At 37.7% G+C, this 26,841-nt stretch overlaps 1 protein-coding gene across 1 annotated transcript in view; it reads left to right on the forward strand.

Moving 5' to 3' along the window:
• Nucleotides 1–26,841, forward strand: part of ROR2 (receptor tyrosine kinase like orphan receptor 2) — a 160,382-nt gene that overhangs the window by 92,335 nt on the left and 41,206 nt on the right. The window contains exon 2 of the mRNA XM_075740189.1: nt 19,403–19,480. Coding sequence (XP_075596304.1) covers nt 19,403–19,480 — 78 coding nt within the window. The remainder of the gene's footprint in view (nt 1–19,402; nt 19,481–26,841) is intronic.

Here is a 26,841-nt window from a genome sequence, read left to right on the forward strand (position 1 = left end):
TTTTATAGCCCTTGTCCAGAATATTTACAGAAACACTGTAGCCTATACTGTCATTTAGTCAGAGAATATGACTTGACAAGCAATCATAAAATACTCAAGTGCTGTGCTTACAGTACTGAGTGAAGGTACAGAATTAAAGCAGGGCTCTCTTCTTAGCTGTCTGTTTTGAAACACTCACACTGAGAATCTCTGTTAGTTTACAAGGTTTCTTTTTTTCTTTATAAATGTGCTATTTTTTGAAAAAAACCCCTACCTTCTTTGATTAGATGGCTGAACCTTCACTTTTTTTATTGCAATACAACAGTGACACGTCTCACAGCAAGCAACTCTGCTGCTTCTGAGTAGACTGTCCACCCATGTTCATTGGGGTAAAGATTGCCACCTAAGCATTCACCCTTCTAGGAAAAGAACAGCTAGGTGGGGAAATGCAAGTATGAAGAAAACAATATATTTATTAATGGCTCTTGATTCTAGTGCTATCAGGGATTTTGAAAGTGGTTCTGAACAGTAAGTAGCAACTTCTGTGGTCCTTTGCATAAGGAGTGGTCAATGTGATGGTGATACCCCCTTTGATTCTTTATTTCCAACAGCAGCAAGCCTTACAGTACACACAGAAGAGACAAAGCTCATTGATACAGTTTATCTCCCTTACATCTGCCATTGGGAAGGTTTCTGTGGGCTACCTGGGGGAATTGCAGCTCCAGGCAGCAGGGGTGGAAGGTGCCAAGAGGTATGTCTGCAGTGTTGCTGCCCTGCTGCAGTTCATGCAGGAAAGGGCAACAACTCAGTCACTTCAGGCTTTCTTCTCTGCTGCCTTTGGGATTCAAGCTGCACTTAAAACACAGGTTGCAAAGACTCTGGGTTTTTTGCATTGTACATTGTGGCTCATACACTCCCCCAGCTTACTCAAAAATGTTACCAAATGTGTGTGTTTGTATGGCACCTTCTAAGGAGCTGATCTGGAGAATTATTTTCACTATCATGATTTCTTAATTATTTTTATGCATAATGAAAATAATGTCTAATGACTTCAACCATAGCTAGGATGTCACAGGTACAAACAGGAGGTAAAGCATTTTTGTCTGGATTGATATCAAGACTTAGAGGTGAAAGAATGGCAGAGACAAGAATTACTGCACCAGGTTTCCTGACAAGCTGCAGCTTGAGGTGAATGCATAGACTCTCATTAATGCTCCTATTCTCCCCATGAAGAAAAGAAAAAAACATTTACTAACAAAAACTTGTAATACTCTTATAGGTGTAGCAACTGCTTTCTGCTAATCTAATAAAAACCACATTTTCAAATACTTTGTATCTGTAAATATTTATGTCTTAATCACTTCTGGCCTACAGTATTTGAGAGACAATATAAATACAAGTGCTTTTCTTAAATTGTCTTATTTTTGAAAACTTTGAAGTCTGAATGAAACATTTTTCCCCCTAAAACATCTTTTTCTAGGTGGATGTGAATTATTTGAACTACTTTGAATTTCAAAGGGCTTCTCATTTGCACAACTAACACACCACTTTATTCTCCCATCCTAAAGATCTGCTTCTTTAGGCCCATTACGTAGGGTATAGCAAAGAATTAACACATAAATTTTTGACACAAGCTTGTTTTTTTCTATCTGTGAGTTCTGTAATCATCTTTAAATTGGTTATGCATAACTTTTACTCTTGAAAGGATTTCCCACGACTAAAATATCAGAAACTTTCAGAAAATTGCAGTGTCTAATACTATGAAAAAGGCTGAGGTAATGCTGAATTGAATAATTTAAGTCCCATTGGTGCTGAATTATAATTTAGTTTCCAGGCATCCTCCAAGCAAGTATAAATTTTGATCAACCTTTTTTATATTCTAGTTGACTGAAGTGGGATAAGTAGTAATTACAGCCTTTGTTCCCGCTACTGTTTGCCAACCTGTGCTCAAATCTCCCAGAGCTAATTCTCTCGCAAACCTTAGCTAGAAAGTCTGTGGAGGAAAATGTCAACTTAACATAAAGGCTTCACCTTACTTTTTTGTTCTGTGTTAAGGATTACTGCACCCAAGCAGCATTCTTTTGAATGCTTGGTCACTGGAATGTGGGAAAATTACAGAAATTCAATCATACTTGTATCCTGTAATAAATGATTTTGCTTAATATACCTCATTAGGCACACTTTTGCAATAAACTGACATAATTGGATCTTACACTAACCTAGCTGATACAGTAGCTGTAGTTGATATGCTACCACTTTGAGGTTGCTGTTCAGTGCTTTATTTGAAAAGCAAAATGTGTATGAAAGTGGTTATTGACTTCCTTGTTGTCATTGTACTGGAGCTCTATTAATAGCATCATGATAAATCTCTTTTTAAAAAAATAAATTACAAGTATAGCAATCAGAATGCAATAAATCAGAATGTGATATAGCCTTTTGTACTAACTAAAGCAGCAAGGGGCTGTTGTTCAAGTCAAATTTTACCGTAAATTGTAAGTCCATTAAGAATTACCATTTTATGACTCAGGCCAACAAGGTCACTTCAAAACTGCTTAAAAGCCTTGTTACAGTAACATAATACAGTATATCTGTTGCCTCTTTTGTTTATGAAGCAGTTTCACAAAGTCCTGCCAAGCCAAGTGACTGAAAGTTTGCGGTAGCCTTTGTCTCATGGAGAGTGATCAGTAGAAGGGTGGATTATGGTAAAGGAATTCAGTCGTCCTGTGGCTACTAAAAGTTGAGTTGCTGTGCTGTGGCAAGGATATGTCTTCCTCAAAGCTGGCTTTTGTGGTCTATGAATCTCCTTCTTCATCATTATGATTTGATTTTATTTTTGCCATTTTGTAGAACTTTTTCTAGAATGGGATTTATGCCAGTTAAGGACTTCATCTGTTATTGTTCTTCTCTAAAACTCCTATTAACAGCTGTATGCATGCAAGAATTGCAGTGCCAGATACCTAATTCTGACTTATCTTTCAATTTCTGCATGAGCTGTGAAATTTACATTCTTTTACTAGTTTTGGAGGAAGGGCTTGAATTTTTTGTTTATACTTATTTTTGTGCAGAGGAGGAGAAAAATAGGAGGAACAAATATGTATATGTAGTGCAGCCTGTTTTGTTTCCTCTATACGCACAACAAATTTTTTCTGTTCATTTATTATATTTGGATTGATATGTCATGTTTGCGTGTTCAAGTTTACCACTGCTTTGCTCTGTTAGGAAAACCGGTATATGCTGTGTTAGTGAGGCAAGTATAAAGAGGAAATGGAGTTCATTTACCTTGTGTTATAACTAAGATTTCCTGCATTGGCAGTTTGACTGGCTTTTGGTTTTATCAGAGACAGATATGTTTATAAATATACGGAGAATTTTCTTTTTCAAGGAATAACATAAGTTTCTGGGTTTTTTCCAAGTAGGAGAAAATGCAAATAATATATACGTTCATTTAATAAATAAAAAAAAATTAAAAGAAATATTCTTAGAATATGTTTCATGTATGACTTTCATTATCCTAGGAGGCATCTTAATAGGCTTTTCTAATTATATTTTTCTTCTGAAAAGTCATACTAGCAAAAATGATGTCTCTGCCATATTGCATAGTCAGGAGATACTCATGGACAGCCAAATAACTGAGCAGAGCACTTAATAACCTATTATCTGTACAGTGCTTACTTTATCAAATGAGTGAGGTTAGGTATTTCAGATTAATATATACAAGACAGAATACAGAGACAGAGCAGAGAAAAACAAACTAGCCAAGAATGACAAGGTCGAGGGCAATATATCAATCGGTTGGCTTTCTGGGTCATAGTAGTTTTAAATATTTGAGAAGCCATTCCAAGAGTAAAACAGAGTTCTTTGTTTTGTTTTAGATCTTTGACCAGATCTTATCTACATTCATAGAGCTGGACTGTAAATCACCAAGTCTCTTTCATGTTGGCTGCTTTGTAGAGGCAGTAAGTAGTAGACGTAGCAGAAGATCCAGAGAAGCTTTTTCCCAGTGTATTCTTAATTTCATGTCTAGCGATAGAAAGTGCAGCGCAAGTAAATAACCACTCCAGTCTTTTCAAAGATGCATTTCTTCAGTGCCACAGCAGACAGCTGATGGTTAGGTTGTGGTTAGCATCTCACTTGGTGCTTTGAACAGAATTCCCTAAGTATTTTCCAAAACCATGGGAACATGTATCATGCATACATACCAGGAAAAATAACCCCCCATACCTTTAGTGACACAGTAACTGCTACCTAATGCAGGTACTCTGCAAAGATTTAAAAATTTGGCTGTAGTTGAATTTTGTTATAGGAAGATGTAGATTCTCATATACCCCCAAAGAGTGAGGAGGAAACCGCTGCATACTCATTAAAAAAAAAAAAAGTTGTAAATAACAAACATTTTAGAAAGGTAAGTGCTGAGAAATTAATGCCTGATAGTACTAGAGAAGAAAAAACTCTGTTTTCATGAAACTGGTGACATATATCATAACCTTTCCTGGTCTTTGCTACCATGATAGAAGACCTCTGACTATTTTAATGATGGCATTTCTGTCACTACCAGTAAAATAGCTAGTGTTTGCTAATTTTTATGGTAGTCTTTTGTCATGTAAATGTTATTTACTATTAATGAGGCTGAGCCCCCAGGCAACCATCAGAGAACTATTTCTAGTGCTGTGGAGCTTTGTCAGGTTAAACTCAAGCAACTGGGCTTATTTTGTAACAGGAAATCTATGCTTTTGATGGGAAACAAACCGTTGGCCTCATATTAATGTTGACTAGCATGTGAAGCAAAATGATCAGACGAGCGAGAAGAAGCGCACTCTGCTTTGAAGTCATCTCACCAGCCAACCGCCTTGTAGTGTTGTGAGTTTCCCTCTTCCACTCTGCTTGACTGGGCATGCCGCTGTCATGCCTACGGCTTGGCTCCTTTCGATCTTTACTGAGCCCATCATCTGTGTGTGCCAAACTCAAACTGCCATCTTCTCCGTTTCTGGCATTTCCCTCTCTGAATCAGCTGCTGTGCCAAGTACCGCAGATCACAGCCTGTGCAATAGTGCAGAACGAGCTGGTAATTATCTGACAGGCTCTGTACTAGCCAGACCTGGGAAATTCACAAAGCGCAGGGAAAGTGGTTTGTCTCCATGTGCAAGCAAGGATGGAAAGATTTGATTCAACTTCTATTTTAATACTGGAGGAAACCCAGTTAGTATTTTAGAATATACCCAGTATTGAGAACAAACAAGAGCATTTGCAGTTAAAAAGTTGCCCATTAAGCACAGCAGTTTTCTGTCTTTCCATTTTGCAGTAAGTGCCAACTATGCGTACGTTGCTTCCACGTACATCACACAACATGGGACACTTCCATTGAAGCTTCATTATCAACACAAGTCTTAGCTTCCTACAAGTACTTAAAATCACGTAATTTCTTAATGTTTTTCTCTGCTACAATGGCTGCCTTGATTGCTGTGTATACAAATGTATTCTGGTTCTAGCATCCTCTCCTGCTTATTAGAATTAGCAGGCTTTTTCTGTACTCTGGAGCTAATGCAGTTTTAAAGCTGTCCATAACTAACATGAAGGCAGGCAACTGCTTAGGGACGTGAAACAATTTATTTGGCAATTGCTCACACTCATTACAAGAAGTTCATATTTGAGGACATTTAGATTGGCATGGTTGGCTTTTGCTTGCAAAACTTTATGGTAATGTATTACACAAGTAATACCTGTGCAAATATTTGCTTAAGGATAATGAAAACCACAGCTGTCCACTTTGATTAAGTAAACAATGGTTGCAAGGGAATGTATCAAATATAAAAGTAACATTTGGATCTGAGCAGAATACCTGCTATGTATATTTTGAAATGTTGAAACATAATAAAATGCATGAAAACAGAATACAAGTATGTCCCAATTCTAATTCTCACAGTGAAGAACATTCTTCTTCCTTAAAACACAATCTTTTTCAATCCCAAAGCTGAGGGACCTGCCTTATGGCTCAGAAGTGTTAGGAATGAAGACCAGCATGTTTGGCAGTTGCTTGGAGTAGCTGTCAGCTTTTGTGCGGTTTGCACTTCAGGGGTGGAACCAACAAATTTTCCAGCAGTAAATGCTGCTGGTTCCACACAGCTTGTTCCACTCTCATCTATGATTATGACTGCAATAGTTTACTCACAGATGTGGGCTTTCTGTTGCATTTGTTAAAAATAAGTGGCTATAGCTTCAAGTGATTGCTTTTCTGAAAACGTGTCTATGAAATTTCAGCTGTGGTTGTATGTGACTTTCTGACAAGATTTGTTCAATATGTAAGTAAGAACTTGAGGTCATGGCTCATTGCCACGATTTAACCTTGCAATCTAAAATTAGGTTGTGTGTGCTGTTTCTTACTTACATGTTAGGTGTTTTACAGCCACAGCATTTTTGATGATGTAGAAACAAAACTGACCCATGTGATGAACAAAAATCTATGTCAATCCTGCCATCACAGTAAAAATAAGGTGGGAAAGTGTGTAGTTTGCAAACCAGGAGTTTATACTAGATTCAGAGCTCGTCAGTGGGAAGATGCAACTTTGAAAGTGCGCTACCCTTTACACAAGTGTTGCTTTCGGACTCATTGAAATGGCAGCGTGGGAGCCTTGAATGTTGCTGCTGAAATGGAATTGTAATAAAATGGTTAAGACTGATCTTGTGATTAGCATCAGTTGCAATCATTAAACTGGATAATGAGGAATGATAGTGGGAGCTGAAAATCCCTGTCTGGCTCAGGGAAATACGTAGCAGTTGCGTGGAAACTGCCGAGTGCTTTGAGCCTGCCTGCTAGTGAGTGCGTGCCCAGCGGTCCTCCACACCACTGGATGAGGGAAGCTGCTCCTTCCTCTGCATGCAGGCAGATATGGCAGAAAAGGTGCCCTATGCATCCTTATGTCATTTGGAAATGGCCACATTCGCTGGTGTCAGTGGGACTGTGACCAGGTTTTCATGTAGTTCATTCACTGTCCACCCACTGAAAACGGCATGCATCCACATCTGGAAGCACTCTGCTCTCTCTTTTCCACCTCAGGGCTCTACTCTTTTTCTATTATTGTTTTTGAGAAGAGTATAAGCAAATAATATCCTATGTCTTTTCATGCAGAAAAGTGTTGCTTGAGTCTGTTAATTAAAGGCAAATAACAAAGCAACTGTATCGAAATCCACTTACGCATCTGTTGTTTTTTTTTTTTTTTCCTTGTAGCAGCAAAGGCAGTTTAACCAACAGGAGAAACAGAAATTGGATTTTCTTTCAGGGCACACAACTGTTATGAATTCACTGTATGCATTCAGTTGTAATCCAAGAAGTCATTTTCTGCAGTAGGAAGAAAAAGATTTTTCCTATCTAGGCTGGACAAGCAGCTTATTAGCAGAAATATTGTGTTATTTAAACTTTATTATTAATGCTATTTAAATAAATAACTCCATATAAATAACTGTGAAAATGTAGAAAAAACTGCTAAAACAAATCAATAACATATCTTTTAAGCTTTCAGTTAGAATAACTGGTTTGCATTTTTCAATGGCTAAAATATAGATCAGGTGTTAGTTTCCTTTACATCCTGGCATCCTTTCTTACCTTTATCCTCCATTTTCTACGCACATAGGTAAATGTGCACATGCACACACACACACGCTCACACAGTGATGTTTAGTCTCCAACAGTATCTGATGTGGTCACAAGCGCTGGGAGTGGTCACTTGCCTGGCCACACCAGCTACACACTAACTTGTTTCCTCCATACTTGCTCCATGACCATCAGTACATGCTGAACTGTAAATGGGGAAGAAGAATTACTCTTTTTTGTGTATATAGACCATAACTAATTACTCATTATAAAGTGGACTTTCAGTAGAAGAATTAAGAATTTGGAGCGCTTGAACTGGAGAGATATTTGCCCTCTCTAGGAATTGAATCTGGTGTATTTAACTTTATGCCAAGTGGTCATGTGCAAAACCTATAGTAAAAAATATTTTTGACTAATGAGCAGCTGCTTCTCTTTGAACACAGCATTTGGTGTTACATATTAGCAGCGTAACTTTGTGAAATGATGTTCTAATCTGACTTAGTAGAGACAAACCCTGAGTGGGTAGGTAGAACTCCAGACAGCCAGAAGCATATTGTTCTATCTACCTGGGTCTTTTTAAAAATTGTGATGCTTGATGATATGAAAGAACATGATCTTATTTTAGAATGAAGATCATTGCCCTATCATTGGCAAATTTGTCAGCCTTGGTTTTTTAGAATATTGAGAACCCGGGCCTCCTGCCTGGGTGCCCAAGTTTCTCAAATTAGTGTTTAATATCAGGCACTGGGGTTTGAGAATTAATTGTTCATTGGTCTCCACTGTATCCCTTCTGTCAGGAAGATGGTTATAATACCCATAAGTACTTTTATCAGAAAAAAAAAATGCTGTGATTAATACAAACATGCTATTTACTCTCACTATTTTCCAGAGAGTAGAGTGGCTGGCTGTAACGGCCTTACCTTCCAAGACTGGTGCTGCAATTCCTGCTTTTGAAATATAATTAGAAAGTGAAAACTAAACACTGTAGGAAGTTGGTTTTGTTTTTTTTTTTTTAATTACAGTAGTTCCACTGCCTGTAGTTGTTCAACCCAGAATAAGCATTAGGGTAGGTAATAGCAGCTTCTACCATATTCTGTTACAGTTAGTTGTGATCTGTGCTGTTTTTATATTATGACCTAGACTGAGGGAGATTAATGTTGGGCTTTTTTGTTTCAAATATAGGAAGGCATTATAAGAGTATGCTTAGAAATAAACCCATTTTCAAGTGTCTGTCTGACTAGGAGTGCTTTTCTGAATTGGAGTCTTAAAGATTTCAGCCTAAGGCTGCAAACAGGACTGGCATTTTTGGATTCTAAATTATTTTTCAGAAAAAAAGAGCACTGTGAAAATCGTTGTTTATCCCAGTTGATGGAGTGTTATACTCATAAATCATGATTATTTTCAACCTTTTGGTTGCGACTATTTTGTTTTCACAGCCAGAAGCAGTAAAATAATCAATCATGCAATAATGCCATGGATAATTATCATGTTGCTTGGTGTTCTTTGAGCTACTGCAGGTGTGTTCAGAGCCTCTCTTGGTTGTGTTTAAACTGTGATTTTACAGCTGAGGTGGTGAAGAGCTTTGGAATGTATCCACAATTGCTTTACTTTTTTTTTTTTTACTTCTTTTTTTTAGCATAATGCATTACCAACAAAGACCATTTGTTATGAAATCCAGAATGACTTGTGTTTTTCCCATGGTTCAAGGCTTTTATATGCTCCTCAGTGCGTTGACTTGGACTGCTCAACATACAGTTGTACATAAAAGCTACGTTTGTGATAGCTAGTAGACTTAGTTCCATTGTTGCTAAATTAGAAATGACATTGAAATGCATTTGTGGTTTAAGCAGCCTCAAGTATTTTACGCTGTAAATACCGTGGAGTTCATTCTTACTTATTAAACATTCAGAATAGTTTTATTGGCATAATTACATCTTAATTTGTTTCCAAATAGTGCTTTAATTTTTGCCTTTCTTTACTAGGAGCCAAGCTAGTGCTCTGCAGTGACTTGTGAGGTTTCTCTGCCACAGTGTGCAGGAATAAGGTTTAAGTCTGGAATTGCATGATCAGTTGAAAGTGGCATAAATCACCACAGTCATCAAAAAACTCTCCCGCCTTTTTCTGCCCCAGCTTCTTGCTTCCATGCTGCTCCCTTCCCTGTGCTGACTCAAACACTCATGCAGCTGCACTTGGAACCACATCAGGAAGCTAACCTTTCCCCCTGTCAGCCCCTGGGCAACTGAAGGTACACAAGATTAAGCGATATTTACTGCAGACATGAGATTTGGGTGCCCACATGCTTTTAAAAATCCTAGTAGACATCTGTCTGCATCTTTTGGCATCAAATGCTTTTAGCAATCTGGCCTAAGGTGACTTGGCCAGGACTTTGCAGGAAGTCCTAAGAACTGAAATAGGATTTGGATATTCCTTCGTGCAGGCTGGGTTCCTGTTTAAAGATCTCCACTCTGAGTTGTAAAATAAGAGGAGATGGACTTTGTTGTAACTTCATCAAAAGAGTGTTTTGGTTGTGAATTAATAGAATAATTTGTAATCCAAAGCTTATCATCTTCAGAACTTGGTTGTGCACTGAAAATGGTGACTTAAAATTAGTATCTTCTTTTCACATGGGTGCTGTTTGTTTTACTGTAATGTTGTGACAGCTGTTAATGAATGTTAATTTTCCTCTGTGAATGAAATGTGAATAAATCTTTATCTTTGCTTTGTCTCACTAACATTTATGCACTCTCATTTTATGTGGCAAATATGAGTTGCAGGAGGAAGAATCTAAGTTATTTAATAGCTAAGCTCGATGAGGGTTGTATAATGAAAGGGTAAAGATTGACGGTGCAATTGAAAATGCAGCTGTGTGGTTAATGTAAAATATGCATTAATGGTACGAAGCATTAAAATAAATCAAAGTATTCATTGAAGTCTGTGTTTGAATCCCTGGTAATAATATTTTAAATGACTTATCTGATTTTGTTCTTTTCACACTGACTTCATAATACATGGTGAGGCATCTGGCTGTTGACTAAGAAGATAAATTGCATGTTCAGTATACTTTTTTCTGTTTTGGAGGTTCATTGCAGCTCTGTGTGGAAATCGAGAATCAATCCTTCCCTGCAGTTTTGTGCTGATGGCCAGCTGATTTCTTTTACTCTGTTTTAGAGTGGTTTGATGATAGGTTAATAAGGATTGTTTTATTAAATGAGGAAGTTCCTGCAGGAACCTTGTGAAATTTGTAAAGCAGCTTTTATCATGCACTCGACTACTAGTTTTCCAGAACAGAAAACTAGTCTATCTTGGATCAGTCTGTGATCACAAATATTCACAGTAACAGAGATTAATGCAATATGCAGATTCCCTCTATGCAGTTAATGGACCAAAGGATGACAAAGTATAGGAGTCTGAGTCTCTGTTAAGATGTGTTTGAGAAATGAGGTCTCACTGTGCAGAATGAAGGTGGTTTAACATTTGTGTTTGTTTGGATTTTTATTTTAAATCAATGATAAATTTTCTGTCCAAAACAAATAATGAAGCCCTTTTCATTGCTGCAGATCATAAACCTCAGATCTGCCTTTGTCCCCTAGTGTAGTTTCCATATATTGCAACAGAACGTTTTTCCTGATGCTTACTAAAATGAAACAATTTCAATATAGCTATTAGGTAAAATAGAAAAATATCTAAAGAGGGGAAAATTCACACTAATGGAACAAGAGATTTGCTTCAATAAAGAATGCTTATAAATAGTGGGAATTTATTCTGTGTAACTCAACCCTGGGTCTTGTAAAAGGTTTTTTTGTCTGTATTTTCTACCAGCTTTCTTAAGGTTCTGTGACTTGCAGGCTGGTGTTGGTTTTACTTTAAATATACGTATTTAATGTTATTTTGATGTTATAACAGAGCAGGCTTAGAAAAGCTTACTCCCTTTCTAATGGTCTCATAGTGAGAGTTATTTCTATGAATTTAGCTGAAAGTAATTTTAAAGAATTTTGGATGGCTAAAGATTAAATTTAAATTAACTAGTTAACATACTATCCTGTAAATAGTATGCTTTGCGAGCATTTGCGAGCTGATAGCAAGCTAAGAAATGCCTGTTTTTGAGACTTCACAGTTGTCTGAGTAGAGCAACTGCAACAAAAAGTGCAGATTATTTCCCTCAATTTCAGCTATTTTTATGTGAAGCTGCAGCAGTTCAGCAGCGTGTGCTGTGGAGGTTCTATCTGCCATCACTATGAAAGGGGTGCACTGATTTTATGCTACAAACTGCATCTTTTGTAGACTATTTACCACCTTTTACAGGTCTGCCAACCCCACTCTGCAATTGGTTGCCAGGGGCTGCAGATGTTGGAAAAGAGAAATTTCAATGAAAGGCCCTGATTCAGCAACCCAAGCAGCCTGTCTCCCCCAGCCAAAGTAATCAGATTGGCAGCTGAATCAAAGGGTACAGTGGGCCCTTTGTTTAGGAGCTCCAGAGGTTAGTAATTGACAGAAGGTCAACAAAGTTTTATGAAGAAAAGAACAGAATATTAGAGAGTATTAGGCTAAAGAGAGGGAGTTTGGGAGTTTTATGTTATTGGAAGAAAGTTAGAACCCAACTCAAAGGTTACAGCCACAAGAAGCAAAGGTTGCATATTGCTGTTTAAATCTGAAAATCGCTTCAGCTCCAGAAACAGGATTATTGATGAGTGGAAGGAATGGCTGAACAAAAATCTGCAGTTTCCTTAATTGTAGCTATGTGTAATTGTTAGTGTTGAAGGATTTATTTGTAAGCTTTGGGATTTAACATACAATGGTAGAAGGATGCTTGTTTTCCTCATAGAATCATGAGACTGGAAGAGATCTTAAGAGGTCCTGTTTCACCCTGGGAGAAGAAGCATTAGCTGTATCTGTGCAGTATCATATGCAATAGATGCTTGCCTAATCTGCCACCCTGGAAAAGTTCATTCACTGAGATCTGTGTGTTTGAAGAATGCTAGCTCTCAGTCCATGCCTAATCTCCTTCAGACTAAGCAGACATAGTAGTCATTCATTTTTTCTTTTTGTTAGTCATGTTTTGTAGACCATCCTCATGGCACTAGTTGTTGTATTTCAGTTTGACCTGCATCCATCTTGAAATGGAATACAAAAAAAGGGAGAAAGCACCCCAGGGCCTTACTAACCTTGAGTAGACTGGAAGGATTACTACTGTTTATGTATCCCAGTATGATGTTTGCCTTGTTTGCAATAGCTTGAGATTGTTGACTTATGTTCATTTCTAATCCATGTAAGCCAATTCAATATTGGCTTCTATGTTGGTTATTACTCATCTCTCAGCTTTATTGTAAATGCTTAAAAAGAACCTCTTTGTTCCATTATTTTTCCAGGAATTGAAGTTAAGCTAATGGGTCTATAATTCTCTGGCACTCCCTTTTACCCTTTTTAATAAATAATAGGAACTATTTATGCAATTTCCCATCTTTTAAGATCTCATCTGTGCTCAGCAAGAACCAAAAGACATTTATTAACATTGCTGGGCATTGCATCAGCCAGCCCTTAACTGCTCTAAATTAATCAGGGCCACTCTGGTTGAAAATACCTGACTTCGTTATTCTCTTCCTGTGTGAGGCTGAGGCCTTGGTTTGTCCCTGGTATCAATTATGATAACTGCCTCCTTGTGGCTGGCTTTTTGATGAAGATTAATGTATTGTTTTGATGTCTGCTTATGGCCATAAGCATTTTGAAATCTGTTTATTGCAATTACCTCTCAAGTAATGAATGATCTGTGAACTCATAACCAGTTCAGAGGGAAAAATGTAGCTCTTTTATGATGAATGGTGTATCCCCTGTGAGTTGGCATTGTGATCAGTCAGGCAATTTAGTTTTTGAATATGTGAAAGGGTGTTCCTGTCTCAATAATACAGGATGTTTGCTGGCATATTTTCTTGGTCATTGGTGCCTAAAATGGAGCAGTGGGGCTACCTACACTGGAACTTGTCAGTAAGCAAATCTTCCTCATATTTTTTCAGGAGAAGTGAATTGACAAAAGAAGCAATAATTATTTATATTCAGTTTGGAAAAGGATTTTCTATACTGTTTGTTTTCTTGCTGCAGTTTGCTATAGTAAGTCAAAGGAACAGAATGTATTTTGTACATCAGACTTTAAGTATGGTTTCTCTTTTGGATTTGGACTTTTCATTAAATTGAAATAGCTTCCTTTATTGCCCTGAAAAGCTAAGAAATTTTTTTTTGTGTAGGTAAGCAGTTTAAAAGAGGTACTATTTACAGCATCTTCATTTTACTTGGCTGTGTGGTCCCTGAAAAGAGGGGTATTCCTCGGGATCTGCATGTGGCACATCTGGCAAATACATTGTCCTGTACTGGCAATTGGCTTCCAGGCTGAGTCCTGGTTATGTTGGTCTTGTCTGGTCATGCAATGTGCAAGAAGGACAGACACTGATGATCTTTTCTACCTGACACTATCGCTGCGTATGTAAATTGAAGAAGTGGGTGTTCAGAAATAAGCTGTGATGCATTTCATGTGTGAGCAGAGAACATATGCAAGTGAAAAATGTGAGAGTAACCATGCTGGAGCAGATGAGAGATCTATGCAACCCTCTGTCTTGGCTCTGATGACAGCAGAAAGGAGATGCTGAAACAGAAGTGTAAAAGAGGTCTGACATATGTAGTACTACTTTATGCTTTTATAAAGTATAAATACTTTACCTAGCCTTCATCCATTTTGTGCTCAGGGATTCCCTTGCTTGCATAGGATTTCTATGAATTAGTTAGGTCTGAATGGATTTTTCTCCATGAACTTCCTCGATCTTACTTGTAGCCCATATGAACTCTGTACCCATTCTGAGATGAGAGGACCTCAACAGCATGCCATTTTCAATGTGTGAGAGTAAGCCATAGATTTACACAGCAGCATAATGATGCTTTCAGTTTTACTCTTTATTCCTTTCCTAGAAATACCCAATACTGATGGATTTGCTTTTCTTACTGCTTCTGAGAACTGAGCTAAATTTTGATGGAACTAACTGGTCTGAGCCCAAGATCTCAGTCCCCAGTAGTCACAGACAGTTCTGAACAAATCTTATATTAAGAATAAGCTTTCCCCATGTGCACCTCTTTCTATTTGTCTTCATTATTCTCAGTCAGGTGTCTTTACTCCCATTCCCTGTCTGCTTCGCTTTCTTTAGTAGGCTTGAGTAAGAGAGTTTGATAGCCTGTTTACCCTTTAGCCATTTCTTTTTTGTCTTCTCCGTTCCAGGAACACCTGGGCCACCCAAAGCCCTCTGCCAGGAACTCTTTCAGGCTTGGACTGTACAAGCCTGTGCAGCAGTTTTCTGTACATACCTGCATAGTTGTCCAGCCCACTGTGGGGGTTCCTCATACTCCAATGTGGCTATGTTCATTGAGACACTTTCCAGACACCATGATGATTGATATGTTTTCAGTTAGCTACATATTTATGTAGAAGCATGCTAGTTAGCATACTTCTTGGCCAGTGTGAGTTGATAGTATCACATGTAAGGTTCAAATATTGAGCATTTTTCTTTTTACCAGTTTTTAATAATGATTGTTTTGTGGGTTGCTGCTGCTCTGCCAGTTTTGTGTTTTGCTAGTCTACCTTTTTTCTTAGCATTGTATGGCAATGCTTTATTTGTAATAGATGTGAAAAAAGATGTGACTCTCTAATATATTAGTTACATCTAAAATCAGTTTAATGAACAGTTATATCTTTTCTAGCAGTAGCTGCTTACTGGTCAAGACTGACAATGAAAGTTGGACACCTAAATTTACTTTGTGGATTTTTCTCCCCTCCAGACAGTGGAATAACACATAAAAATGCTGCCAGGAAAAGATATAGAAAGTAGGAAGAAGAAAAGCAAATTGGGATACCTTTACTGAAATATTGAATAAACAAAATGGGAAAAGGAACATAAGATAAAAATAAGATGTGAACAGGAGCACAGTTTTGTAGGCGTCTTCAAACAAGATTAAGACTTCAGAGAATTGGTGATGGCACCTGATCAGGGGTGCATCTGCAGTACAGTGAGGGGAAGTGAAGAAAAAATGACCACAATAATTATTATCTGTTGAGGAAAACACTATGGATTTACTTTGAGCCGGACATATGTATTAAGTTATTAATGCAAAATCAGAAAGCACTGAGAATAATATTCAACAGGAATATACAGCTTTTTTCTTGAAATTTTTCACTGAAGGATTTTTAAATTCTGTTTAACTCAAGAGGAAAAGGTTTTATTTGGTTGTAGTGACCCAGAAGCATTTATGGTGTAAAAAAATCTAATATTTCTTATTGATAGCAACTTTTTTGTGTTTTAAGTTGTGGTACAGAAACTTTAGGGTTAAAACTTGGAATTCATAATTATGGTTAAAGTGGAATTTTGCAGATTACAGAAAATATACGTTTCATAAAAGTGAGTTTAAGTGACAGATCTGTTTTGTATTTATAATTTACAAAGTACAGAAAGGGTTTTCAATTTTAGCTTTACTTAGGTATGGAGACTTTGCTGTTAGGTGCAGTCTATGGTTTGTAATTGTTCTCTAGTAAAGTACATCTGGCTATTAATGTTTTTTCCAGACATAAACATATCAAGCACAAGAGTGAATTACATGAAACTGTTATTGAAACATTTTCAAATCACCAAATGCTTTTGTTGTTTTCCATCATTGTTTTGAAAAATTAAGAGATACGGGTTTGGGAAGGAGGAAAAAAGAGAAGATGACATTTCTGTGCTCATTTATAGAATCATTTAGGTTGGAAAAGGCCTTTAAGATCCTCAAGTCCAACTGTTAACCTAGCACTGCCAAGTCCACCACTAAACTTTGTCCCTAAGCAGCATATCTACATATATTTTAGATACTTCCAGGGGTGGTGACTCAACCACTTCTTTGGGCAGCCTGTTCCAATGCTTGACAACCCCTTTAGTGAAGAATTTTTGCCTAATACCCAATCTAAATCTCCCCTGGTGCAACTTGAGGCCATTTCCTCTTGTCCTATTGCTTGTTACTTGGGAGAAGAGACTAACACCCACCTGTCTACAACCTCCTTTCAGGTAGTTGTAGAGTGAGGAGCTCTCCCCTCAACCTCATTTTCTCCAGACTGCACAACCCCAAGTCCCTCAGCCGCTCCTCATGAGGCTTGTGCTCTAGACCCTTCAACAGCTTCATTGCCCTTCTCTGGACACGCTGCAGCACCTCAATGTCCTTCTTGTAGTGAGGGGCCCAAAACAGAACACAGGACTCAAGGTGCAGCCTCAGCAGTGCAGAGTACAGGATGTTGTTGGCCTTCATGTTGTTGCTGGCTCGTATTCTGCCAAGTGTTGAACAACACCTGCAGGTCCTTTTCTGCCGGGCAGCTTTCCAGCCACTCTTCCCCAAGCCTGTAGCGCTGCATGGGGTTGTTGTGACCCAAGTGCAGGACCCAGCACTGAGCCTTGTTGAACCTCATTCAGTTGGCCTCAGCCCATTGATCCAGCCTGTGTAGATCCCTCCATAGAGCCTTCCTACCCTGAAGCAGATCAACACTCCCACCCAGCCTGGTGTCATTTGCAAACTTACTGAGGGTGCACTTGATCCCCTTGTCCAGATCAGTGATAAAGATATTAAAGATAACTGGCCCCACTACTGAGCCCTGGGGAACACCACTTGCGGCCAGCCACCAACTGGCTTTAACTCCATTCACCACTAACTGGATTTAACTCTATTCACCACAACTCTTTGGACCTGCCCATCCAGACAGTGTTTTACCCAGCAAAGAATGTGCCCATCCAAACCATAAGCAGCCCGTTCCTCCAGGAGAATGCTGTGGGAAACAGTGTCAAAGGCTTTACTGAAGTCTGGCTAGATGACATCCACAGCCTTTCCCTCTTCCACTAAGTGAGTCACCTTGTCATAGGAGACCAGGTTAGTCAAGCAGGACCCATGCTGACTGGGCGTGATCACCTGGTTGTCCTGTATGTGCCATGTGATGGCACTCAAGATGATCTGCTCCATAACATTCCCCAGCACCGAGGTCAGACTGACAGGCCTGTAGTTCCCTGGATCCTCCTTCCAGCCCTTGTAGATGGGCGTCACATTTGCTAACCTCCAGTCAACTGGGACCTCCCTGGTTAGCCAGGACTGCTGATAAATGATGGAAAGTGGCTTGGTGAGCACTTCCGTCAGCTCCCTCAGTACCTTTGGCTGGATCCCATCTAGCCCCTAGACTTGTGTGTGTCTAAGTGGTGTAAGAGGTCTCTAACCTTTCCCCCTTGGATTATGGGGGCTTCATTCTGCTCCCTGTCCATGTCTTCCAGCTCAAGGGGCTGGGTACCTGGAGAACCACTGCTCTTAATATTAAAGGCTGAGGCAAAGAAGGCATTAAGTACCTCAGCCTTTTCCTCACCCTTTGTCACTATGTTTCCTCCCACATCCAATAAGGGATGGAGATTCTCCTTAGCCCTCCTTTTGTTGCTCATGTATTTGTAGAAACATTTTTTATTGCCTTTCACAGAAGTAGCCAGATTAACTTCTAGTTGGGCTTTGGCCCTTCTAATTTTCTCCCTGCATAACCTTACAACATCCTTGTAGTCCTCCTGAGTTGTCTGCCCTTTCTTCCAAAGGTCATAAACTGTCCTGGTAACCTTAAAGACAAGTTAGCTAAATCTTTTGTTCTCAAATAATGGGTAAAAGCATAAAGGAAAAATAAAAAATAATTGCAGTCTCAATTCTTTTCTCCTTTCATAATGTGGTGGAAGATAGAGATGGGGTTACTTGTGTTTCACTACAGTGATTTGGAGTCACAGTGGTGTTGTAGGGTTTACTCTGAAGGAAAGGGAATGGGGACAAAAGGAAGAGGGAGAGCCTTTTCGCTAAACATTACCATGTACACCCCCAACAAATCTACAACAATACCCAGATCTTTCACTTTGGACCCTGATGACCTTAGATTTGTATGCTCTCTTGGTGATATGCTGAGGTGATAAGGAATTTGAATGACTGAATGTAAATTAGGAAATAGAGAAATAGAGAGGATGTAATTTGAGAAGTTGTCTTAGTAAAAGCACCTCTGTAGCTTTATGTGATTTTTAAGTTCAGCTCTGTTCCTCACAGCATCATATTTTCAAAAAGGAGAGCAGACAGGCGAACCCCTGTTTTAGAATGGTGAGGGGTTTGTAAGAACTGAAAAAGCAAAGGAACATGGAAGTATTGTCTACTGTCTGCAGCAACTGCTGGCTAACATTGTTTCCAGCTTGTTCTGATATATGTTAGACACAAACAAGGGGGGAACACAGAAAGATGTCCATCCATTTCATCACCTTATGGAATACTTGGCTAATGGTTATTTTATTTTCATTTCTGGGAGATAAAATCTTTTAGGGACACAGCTGAGAATAGGATAAGAAAGCAGAGATGATGAATCTGACCTCCAGAAATATAATCTGAATTACTGTAATGTAATTTAAAAAGTAGATTTATGCTATTTTGTAATTGAGATTGTCACTAAAGCTCAGGTACTGCTTAATTTGCTGGGCAAGCTCTGGTTTCAAGAAATGTTTGCATTCTTTGTAAAACTGCGTTAATTTCCTTCTGGAAAGAACTGGAAAATAGCTTTTAATGTTGCCCATAATTGCCAGGCACAAGGTAAATCCACAAGGTAAATTATTACAAAGTTTTCTAATCTGCAATGGATAAATCCTTACCTTGTTACTAGGTGTTTCCTGTGTGCTACTCTGGAACCAGGATCTGGACTGAATGAGTTTGCTGAACTCGCTGTTGTAATGCAGTTTAAGAGAAAGATTAACTCAGAACCTCAATTCAACAAAATCTTTCTTTTTTTCCTAGGTGAAATGGAAATTCCAGATTCAAATGACCCCTTAGGTCATGCAGATGACCTTGAGAGACCAATTCCAACACCTAAAGGTAAAATTAATTGTAATTACTTTTTCTTCCCTGCACCCAAATATAAGCATAGTTTAGAAAGAAACAGCAAAATCCTGCTATTAAGTGTTCACTTGATTTACCTGTGAATACAAGTCTGTAAGAAAGGCAGCCTTGTGTGATTAATACTTCTGATTCTGAGCAGGGATAGCAAGGTTACAGGAGTCTATAAAAATTAATTTTTAAGCATGTTCATTCCCCCCACACTGAGGGATTAGATGTTTGACACAAATACAGAGTGCTATTATTACCTTCCTAGCATATTTTCTGTCATACTGGTGCCATGGAAATAATTTAATTTTGTACAGTGCCACACTTGGCATCTATAGATTAATCTTAAGTATTGGTATCTCTAAATATCTTTGGTTTGAGATTAATTAAATCTAGCCCATGGCATACAAGAATACTTAGTTTTAAGTAGCTCTGTGCATTAGTGATTTTTTTTTTAAACAGACTGTAATGGCAGAATTTCTAATAACTTGTCCAGTAAATTTTTATGATACTTTATCACTTAAACTATAGATCCAAATGCTATTCTTGGATCTGGAAATGCACATATTTACTGCAAATTGTGATTCCAATTACATTTTGGTGCAACTTCCTAAAGCAGGACGTTTTTGGTGTTCTACCTGATGAAACATGTTTTCTTACTCTTAATATAGATTTTTTTCTTCGTATGGATGCACTGCTCTAGTACTAAAGTCAACCCTTATGCTTAGAAAAAATGTCAGATAATCTTGTTAATGTGAAGAGCTCAGCCTGCTTTCTTCCTTATCGTTAGCATTTTCAGCAAGTGAGCACATGTTGAAGCCTACAAAGGCTCTGAGGTACTGGTCAGATGTAGCTTCTCTTTCAGAGGAACATAAATTTTGAGGCTACCTTGGAATATGGTCTCTGTTCTCATAGATACCCAATGTCATGTAATCCTTATTGTGCTTCACCTGAACACTAGTTAGATTTGTTACCTTCACTATGCTTATTACAAGATTTTTTTCGTAGTCTTCCATTAACTTCTATCCCTAATTGGGTAAAAGAAGACATGTTTATGCTTGCATATCTCTAACCACGTTCCTACTGATCATCAGCATGGGAGTGTGTTCCTCCCATTTGGGAGGAAGACTTAGTGTACTCCTCAACCCTTTTCCACTTCCTGAAGTTCCTAAATTATTTAGAGGATTAAACTTTGTCCTCCATTGTGGGAATAAATTTCAGTAACAGTCATTCCTGTATACTAACAGCTGTTTTGTCCACCTCACACTCACGCACCCACTGCTTTTGATGGGAAAAGGTCCATGTTTGATCTTTAACTGCATCTGACAGGCTTGTTTACTTGGCAAGTTGGTCCCACTTTATTCATTTGTTATGTCTGAGCTTTTAAGGCTACAGACATAAAAGAAAATGCTTTTTCATGTGACATGACTTGGTTAAATTCTTGCTGAGAAAGGAGTTGCAGTTATTTCCTTTTTTTTCAGGGCCACAGGCAATACCTGTCTAAGGAAGTAATTAATCACATCTCAAACATTCCTACATCATAAGGATTTTGTATTTCCTTCAGAAAAAAAAGAGACCCTTGTTCTTATATGACTCATTGGTATAGGATCAGTTGTTAGTTTCCAGCATGCCTGGTGTGGAAATGGCCTCATTTTGCTCCCCTTTTATTTTTGTGGCTACAAAATTCTCCAAATAAGCAAAAATCCCTTGGTTGAAATTTTTTGTTTCTGTGGTTGGAATGTTAACCCATGTGTTTCTGTGTCACAGTGAGGTAGCAATTTTGGTTTCAAAATATCATTGGACAGTTCTACTTCACATCGACCTTCTTTCCTTCCTTGAGAAATGTGTTGTTATTCTGATTTGTTTATGACCTCTATTTTATTTCTGATTGTAGAATAGACCCCAAACAGGCATGAAAATAATACTAAATTATTTGCCCAATAATGCCCAAAGTTAAAGCCACTTTAGAATTACTAAGTGTATAGGTCATCTTCTCCTCTAAATCCTCTGGAAGTCCTGAAAAATGGTTCTGTCTCCAAAGAAATAACTAAGTTAACCAAGGTATTATTAATAATGTGCACTGTAAAAAAATGGCAAGTCTCTTCCTATAAGTGAAGCTAGCCTTCTGATAGTTGGTGGGATAGGACCATGACCTGGCTAAGGCTTTGAGGAGAATTTATCTTCCCCTGTTTCCTGTGAGTACCTGAACCACCAGAAGAGCACTGCCTCTGAGCAATATTTTGCTGAAAACCAGAGCAGAAAAGTGAGCATTTGCTGTAGAAGAACTTAGGTCTGCTTTGGAATAAAAATAAAAGGATTTGAACACAAATCTCCTCCCAGTCCAGTGAATCTTTGCAAAGATGATCCTTTCCCCAATCTCAATTTCAATCAAGTGTCTCTTGGTGACTTTCTGTTTTGCAGCAAACACTCTAATGAACGAACTCTTTCTCTGATTCCTAAAAAGTCAGCTCCGTGCTCCTCTCCAGAAATACCCAGGCTTGCTGCCAGCTTAGTCTTGTGCTGCTCTCTGCCCACCTTCCTGCACTTGGCCAACATTTCCTACTGGTGATGCTGGGGAAGGAGCAAAGTTCCCTCTCTCTCTTTCTCTCTCTCACTGCAGCAGAGGGATGGCCAGAACAAGGCCAACAGGGAGCTTTCCTTTCTGAAGCCCAGAGGAGAAAAAGAACGTATCTGTTAATCACAAATAAATGCAAGAGTTGTGGCATAAGCCAAAACCAAGTTTTTCATTGATGATGAGCACTGTTGGTGCATCATCACAGAGGTTTTCACTGCAATGTCTGGTGCTGGGAATGTTAGAGCAATACACTTTAATAGTTAAAGAAATGCATGACTAAGGGCAACCTGCAATAGCTGAGACATTGAGTTGGGTTGCTCCAGGAGACATGATGCCTCAAGTCTCTGACCTTAACTGTGGCTTCTGCACAAGTCTATCTGGGAACTTACTTTGGTTCAAAAGGTACCTATATGACAAATCCAAGTTATGACTGGACTATCCTGGTTGCTTTGACTTGACATAAGGTAACTTGTCAGGAAACATTTGTATGTGTTCTAAAAGTGATGGCTTTTAATCTACACGACTAGTGACCTAAAGAACAGTCCACATCCCGACTGCACTGTAGTGACCCGCAAAGATCTGCTCCTAAAATGCAGTACCCTAGGACAGGTGGTACCGGCCTCTTCACAGTCTCATCAGGGCGTTCAGTAAACAAGAAAACAAAACCATTCCACCTTGTAGAATTGGACTGCTGGGCTAGGTAAGACCTTCAGTCCTTCAAGTATGAAAAAATGCTGCTCAAAAATAGGTTTCCTTCTGCTAATAAGAAAGCTTAAGCCCACTGATTTCAGTGTGGAGGATAGTGTGCACATTGTGGCATTGTGCTAATTTTGCTTCATTCCTGAATTAGCTATAATTTGTTCCAAAGTACATTTGATGTGCATGTTATCCAAATCACTTTATTTTACATGCTTCTGGCTGCACTTTTGTGGATTGAGATCACAAATAGTATGGAAGATGGGGTGCAAATAATGGGATTAAATTAGGCTGTAAAGGTATCAATTCATCTGGAAACATTATGTGGCGGTATATAGCAGTGTAGTTTCCTTAACTGCTCATATATTTTGGGAGAGCTGCCAACATCCCTTCCATTTCCTAACCTGGCTCCAGTATGTTGTAGATTGCTCATCTTCATATTGTGGTTAAATAAAGCAGAAGGGTGAAGAATTGGGAAGATCGCCTTGTGTTTAGGAAAATAGTCTGTGTGAGACATCAAAAGTCTTCTCTCTCCCCTCCTTGTTAAGATGGTGTCTCTCTGCATTTCCAGTTGTAGAAAGAGTCGCTTTACTGGACTCCCACAACCCGCTAAGATGTGATGGTGTGATCCACGTCCCCTAAACTCTTGTACTTAGCACAGTGTTGCTATACACACCTCTAGAAATAAATGCTTTGAATTTCAGCAACTTTCATGTTTGTTTTCTCTTATGATAGTGTTCAGTTCTTTTATAAGCCCAGAACACTTTGCAACTCTTTGATGTTTCAATTTCAATATATGGCAATTCTGTGAACACTTTATACTTATTATATTATTCATAACACAGTAAATTTGGGAACAGTGCTGTCTTCCTCAAGTCCTTCCTTGTTAATAATCGGTCATTCCATAAGCTAAAGTATGCTTCCTAGGTGAAAAATTATGTCTTATTATAGGAAATTATGAATTCACTTCTAATGGAAATATCATTAGATTACTCAAAATGTTTTCCCAAAAAATCTTTTGTATTGGATATAAAATTATATTAGTCTTAAAACCCCATTGCAGAAGGTTGTAATTTGAAAGAGCTGTAGTGAGAGAGACAATGTTATTTTATTTATATCCAACAAAATGAACAAAAAGTTATTTGAAGACAAAAAATGAAAAAGGGTCAAGAGGGCGAAAAAAGGAAAAAGCAAGGGACTGGGGGGGAACAATATCCCACATTGCTTTTTAAACAAATCATAATATACATATTTTTAGTGGTTTTGAATATTGCAAAGTTTTATGCCATGAATCTGAAAATGCTCTAAATTGTTTGCAGTCATGTAGACAAAAAGTATTTGCTTTTTTTTTTTTTTTTTAAACAGCCAATTTTAAATTTTGAGTACCTAAAGCCAATGCTGCTGTACCTTGTGATATGTTCTGTAATATCAAACATATGGGTTTATGGACTTTTTTTGACTGTTGGAGCTAAAGTTATTTTTATATATATATATATGTTTTATCAGGAAATATGTATTCTAAAAAGCGATAAAACATAGATGTAATTATTACTACTTGTTCTGAAGAGATTGTTGTATCTTCAGGTATCTAGCAATTTATGACCCAAATTTTCATTTATTTTTCTCAGAAATTTGACATTCACTATTTGTTTCCATTATGCAATGCAGAAATAAAAGGGAATCAACTGTTCCACAAAAATGGATTATCTCATATCCTCATTATCTTAGGAACAGAGAAAGATATGAAACTCTTAATAGTATCATACATATTACCACTTAGTCCATTTGTAAATTTGGAAAGTTACTTACATTCCCCTTGTTTTAGTTTTCACATTTGGAAAATAAGGTTGATGATATCTGCCCATCTCATGAGATTTCAATATTCATAAGTGATTTAGAAGTTCTGAGATAAAAAGAATTGTAAATGTTTAATAATTGCTATTCATGGAAGCCATCAGGAAGCTGGTTTGAAAATTATGAATGCACAATTATTTTTAAAAGCATATAGGGGAAAACGAGCAACAACAACAAAAAATGAATAGAAACCAAAACTTGAACTGAAAACAGCTAAGCCGTAATTAACTTGATCTAAAGTAACTAAAGAGGTTTAAAATATTTCTTTTAGAATGAACTTCAAAATCACAGCTAAGATCTTAAAATAGCAGAAGCAGAGCAATCATTTTGTATTGTATTTATGCCAAGCATAGCACATATGTTTTGAGCCAATAACTTGGGACATCTAAGTGCCTCAATAATATAAATAAAACTAAGAAAAATAATATACATGTGAGGTCTCAATGATAGTTGCACCCTTTATTTTTTTAGCTTCGTATCTATTCTTGTGCATATCTTGACAATGATTTGACACACGCGGGAAAAGTTTATTTTTATATTCTTGCCAAAACACACAAAATAGACCTGTCATCTTAATTTTGATTTGCTGTGGGATTCTGTTTGATATATTTATATCAAATTTATGCAATTTAAAAAATATTAAGTACTGGCAACCTAACAAAGGCATTTGAAAATATGAAAGAGTTTTGCCAGAATTCATGTCAGTCATTTCCCTGAGCTACTTTATTCATAGGGTACATAGAGTTTGATAGTATAACATAATATATAGCTTAGGTTGCATTGTCCTCTCATAGCTTCTTGAAAGAACAGTTTTTACTCTGTTCAAGCAAAATAAATATTAGTATTGGTTGTACACTATGTTAGAAACCATAATAAAAGATAAATTTAATTTAGAGCATCTTTGCCTACAGCAAATGCAGAAATATCCACCAGAGAGCTTTTCCCTTTGAAGTACTTTGAGCCAAGCCAAAGACCACTGAAGGCATAGGAAGCCTTCATTTCAATGACCCTTGGAACCAAGCCAGAGTATATAAAATAGTATATAATAATAGTATTTGTGTAACACAGAAAATTGCTGACAATTATACCTAGATATTTTTTTAAATTCTATTTGTTATCCATATCCCATATTGTTTATAATATGACATTTACAAGTTTAGTAATGCTGTTTACATATAGCAAAGCCAAAATATTTTATAGAGAGTATTTATTCTTTGTTTCAAAGGTATGTCACTATTAAAAGAGAGCAGCATATCAGTTCAAGTTTTAAAAAATTCTAGTTGACTGATGCTTAATACAAAATATAGGACACAAATACAAGTTCTAGTGCCTTCACATTTCATCTTCCTCCATACCTGTGCAAATGAGTATTTATTAAGAGAGAAGGAAAATTACATTGGAAAAAAATGGCTTTGCACATTGTTGAGGTCCCAGTTTATCCTGGGAAATAGTTTGTTTTTTCCCCAAAACATTGCATCAAACTGGCATCCACACAGTGTTTGTGGTGTGACGTACATCACAAAAAGTAACTGCTGATTATCACCACAGAAATTAAGTAAGAAAAACATTCTTAAGAACATGGCTGGCTAAATTTTCCATTTTGTTTGAAAGATTTGTAATTATGGGTTATCTAAAGTGGCCACCAAATAACAGAGCAGCACAACAAATGGCTGCCTGCTCTGTCATACAATTATTTCAGATTCAGTAAGTATATAAACACCAGACTTCAGCATCATTTTTCAAAGAGGAAATGAAACTAGCAAATAGAGTGTGCACTTCAGGGTACAAACGGAGACAGTGGATAGGCAGTGAGTTGCCCTACTGCTCCTAAGCTGCTCTGCAGAACTTTGAAGAAAACACAAGTGCTTCAAAGTTCTGTAGGTTAAAATATTTATTACTTGATTTGTAATAACAGGGTAATATAAAGCACTGCAGAAAATGGCTGTAAAATTGGCAGGAGAAATAATGAACTAAAGCCAAATTCTGACCTGCAGGAAATGGATTCAGTTACACTGACTTCAGGGGAAGTGTATCTAATCACACTGGGTCTGAATTAATCCATAAATCTTTGGCATTGCTTTTGGTGGTAATAGTTTTGTTCTAGTTATTAATAAGATCTGATTCATAAATTCATATGAAATATTTTGTATTGCTTAAAAGCTACAGACCAAATTACTTCCTACAGTAACTCTGGTTTAATTGGTAAAACGGAAAGGTCTAACATGGA

This window comes from Balearica regulorum, chromosome Z (assembly GCF_011004875.1).
Source record: "Balearica regulorum gibbericeps isolate bBalReg1 chromosome Z, bBalReg1.pri, whole genome shotgun sequence".
Classification (NCBI taxonomy): domain Eukaryota; kingdom Metazoa; phylum Chordata; class Aves; order Gruiformes; family Gruidae; genus Balearica; species Balearica regulorum.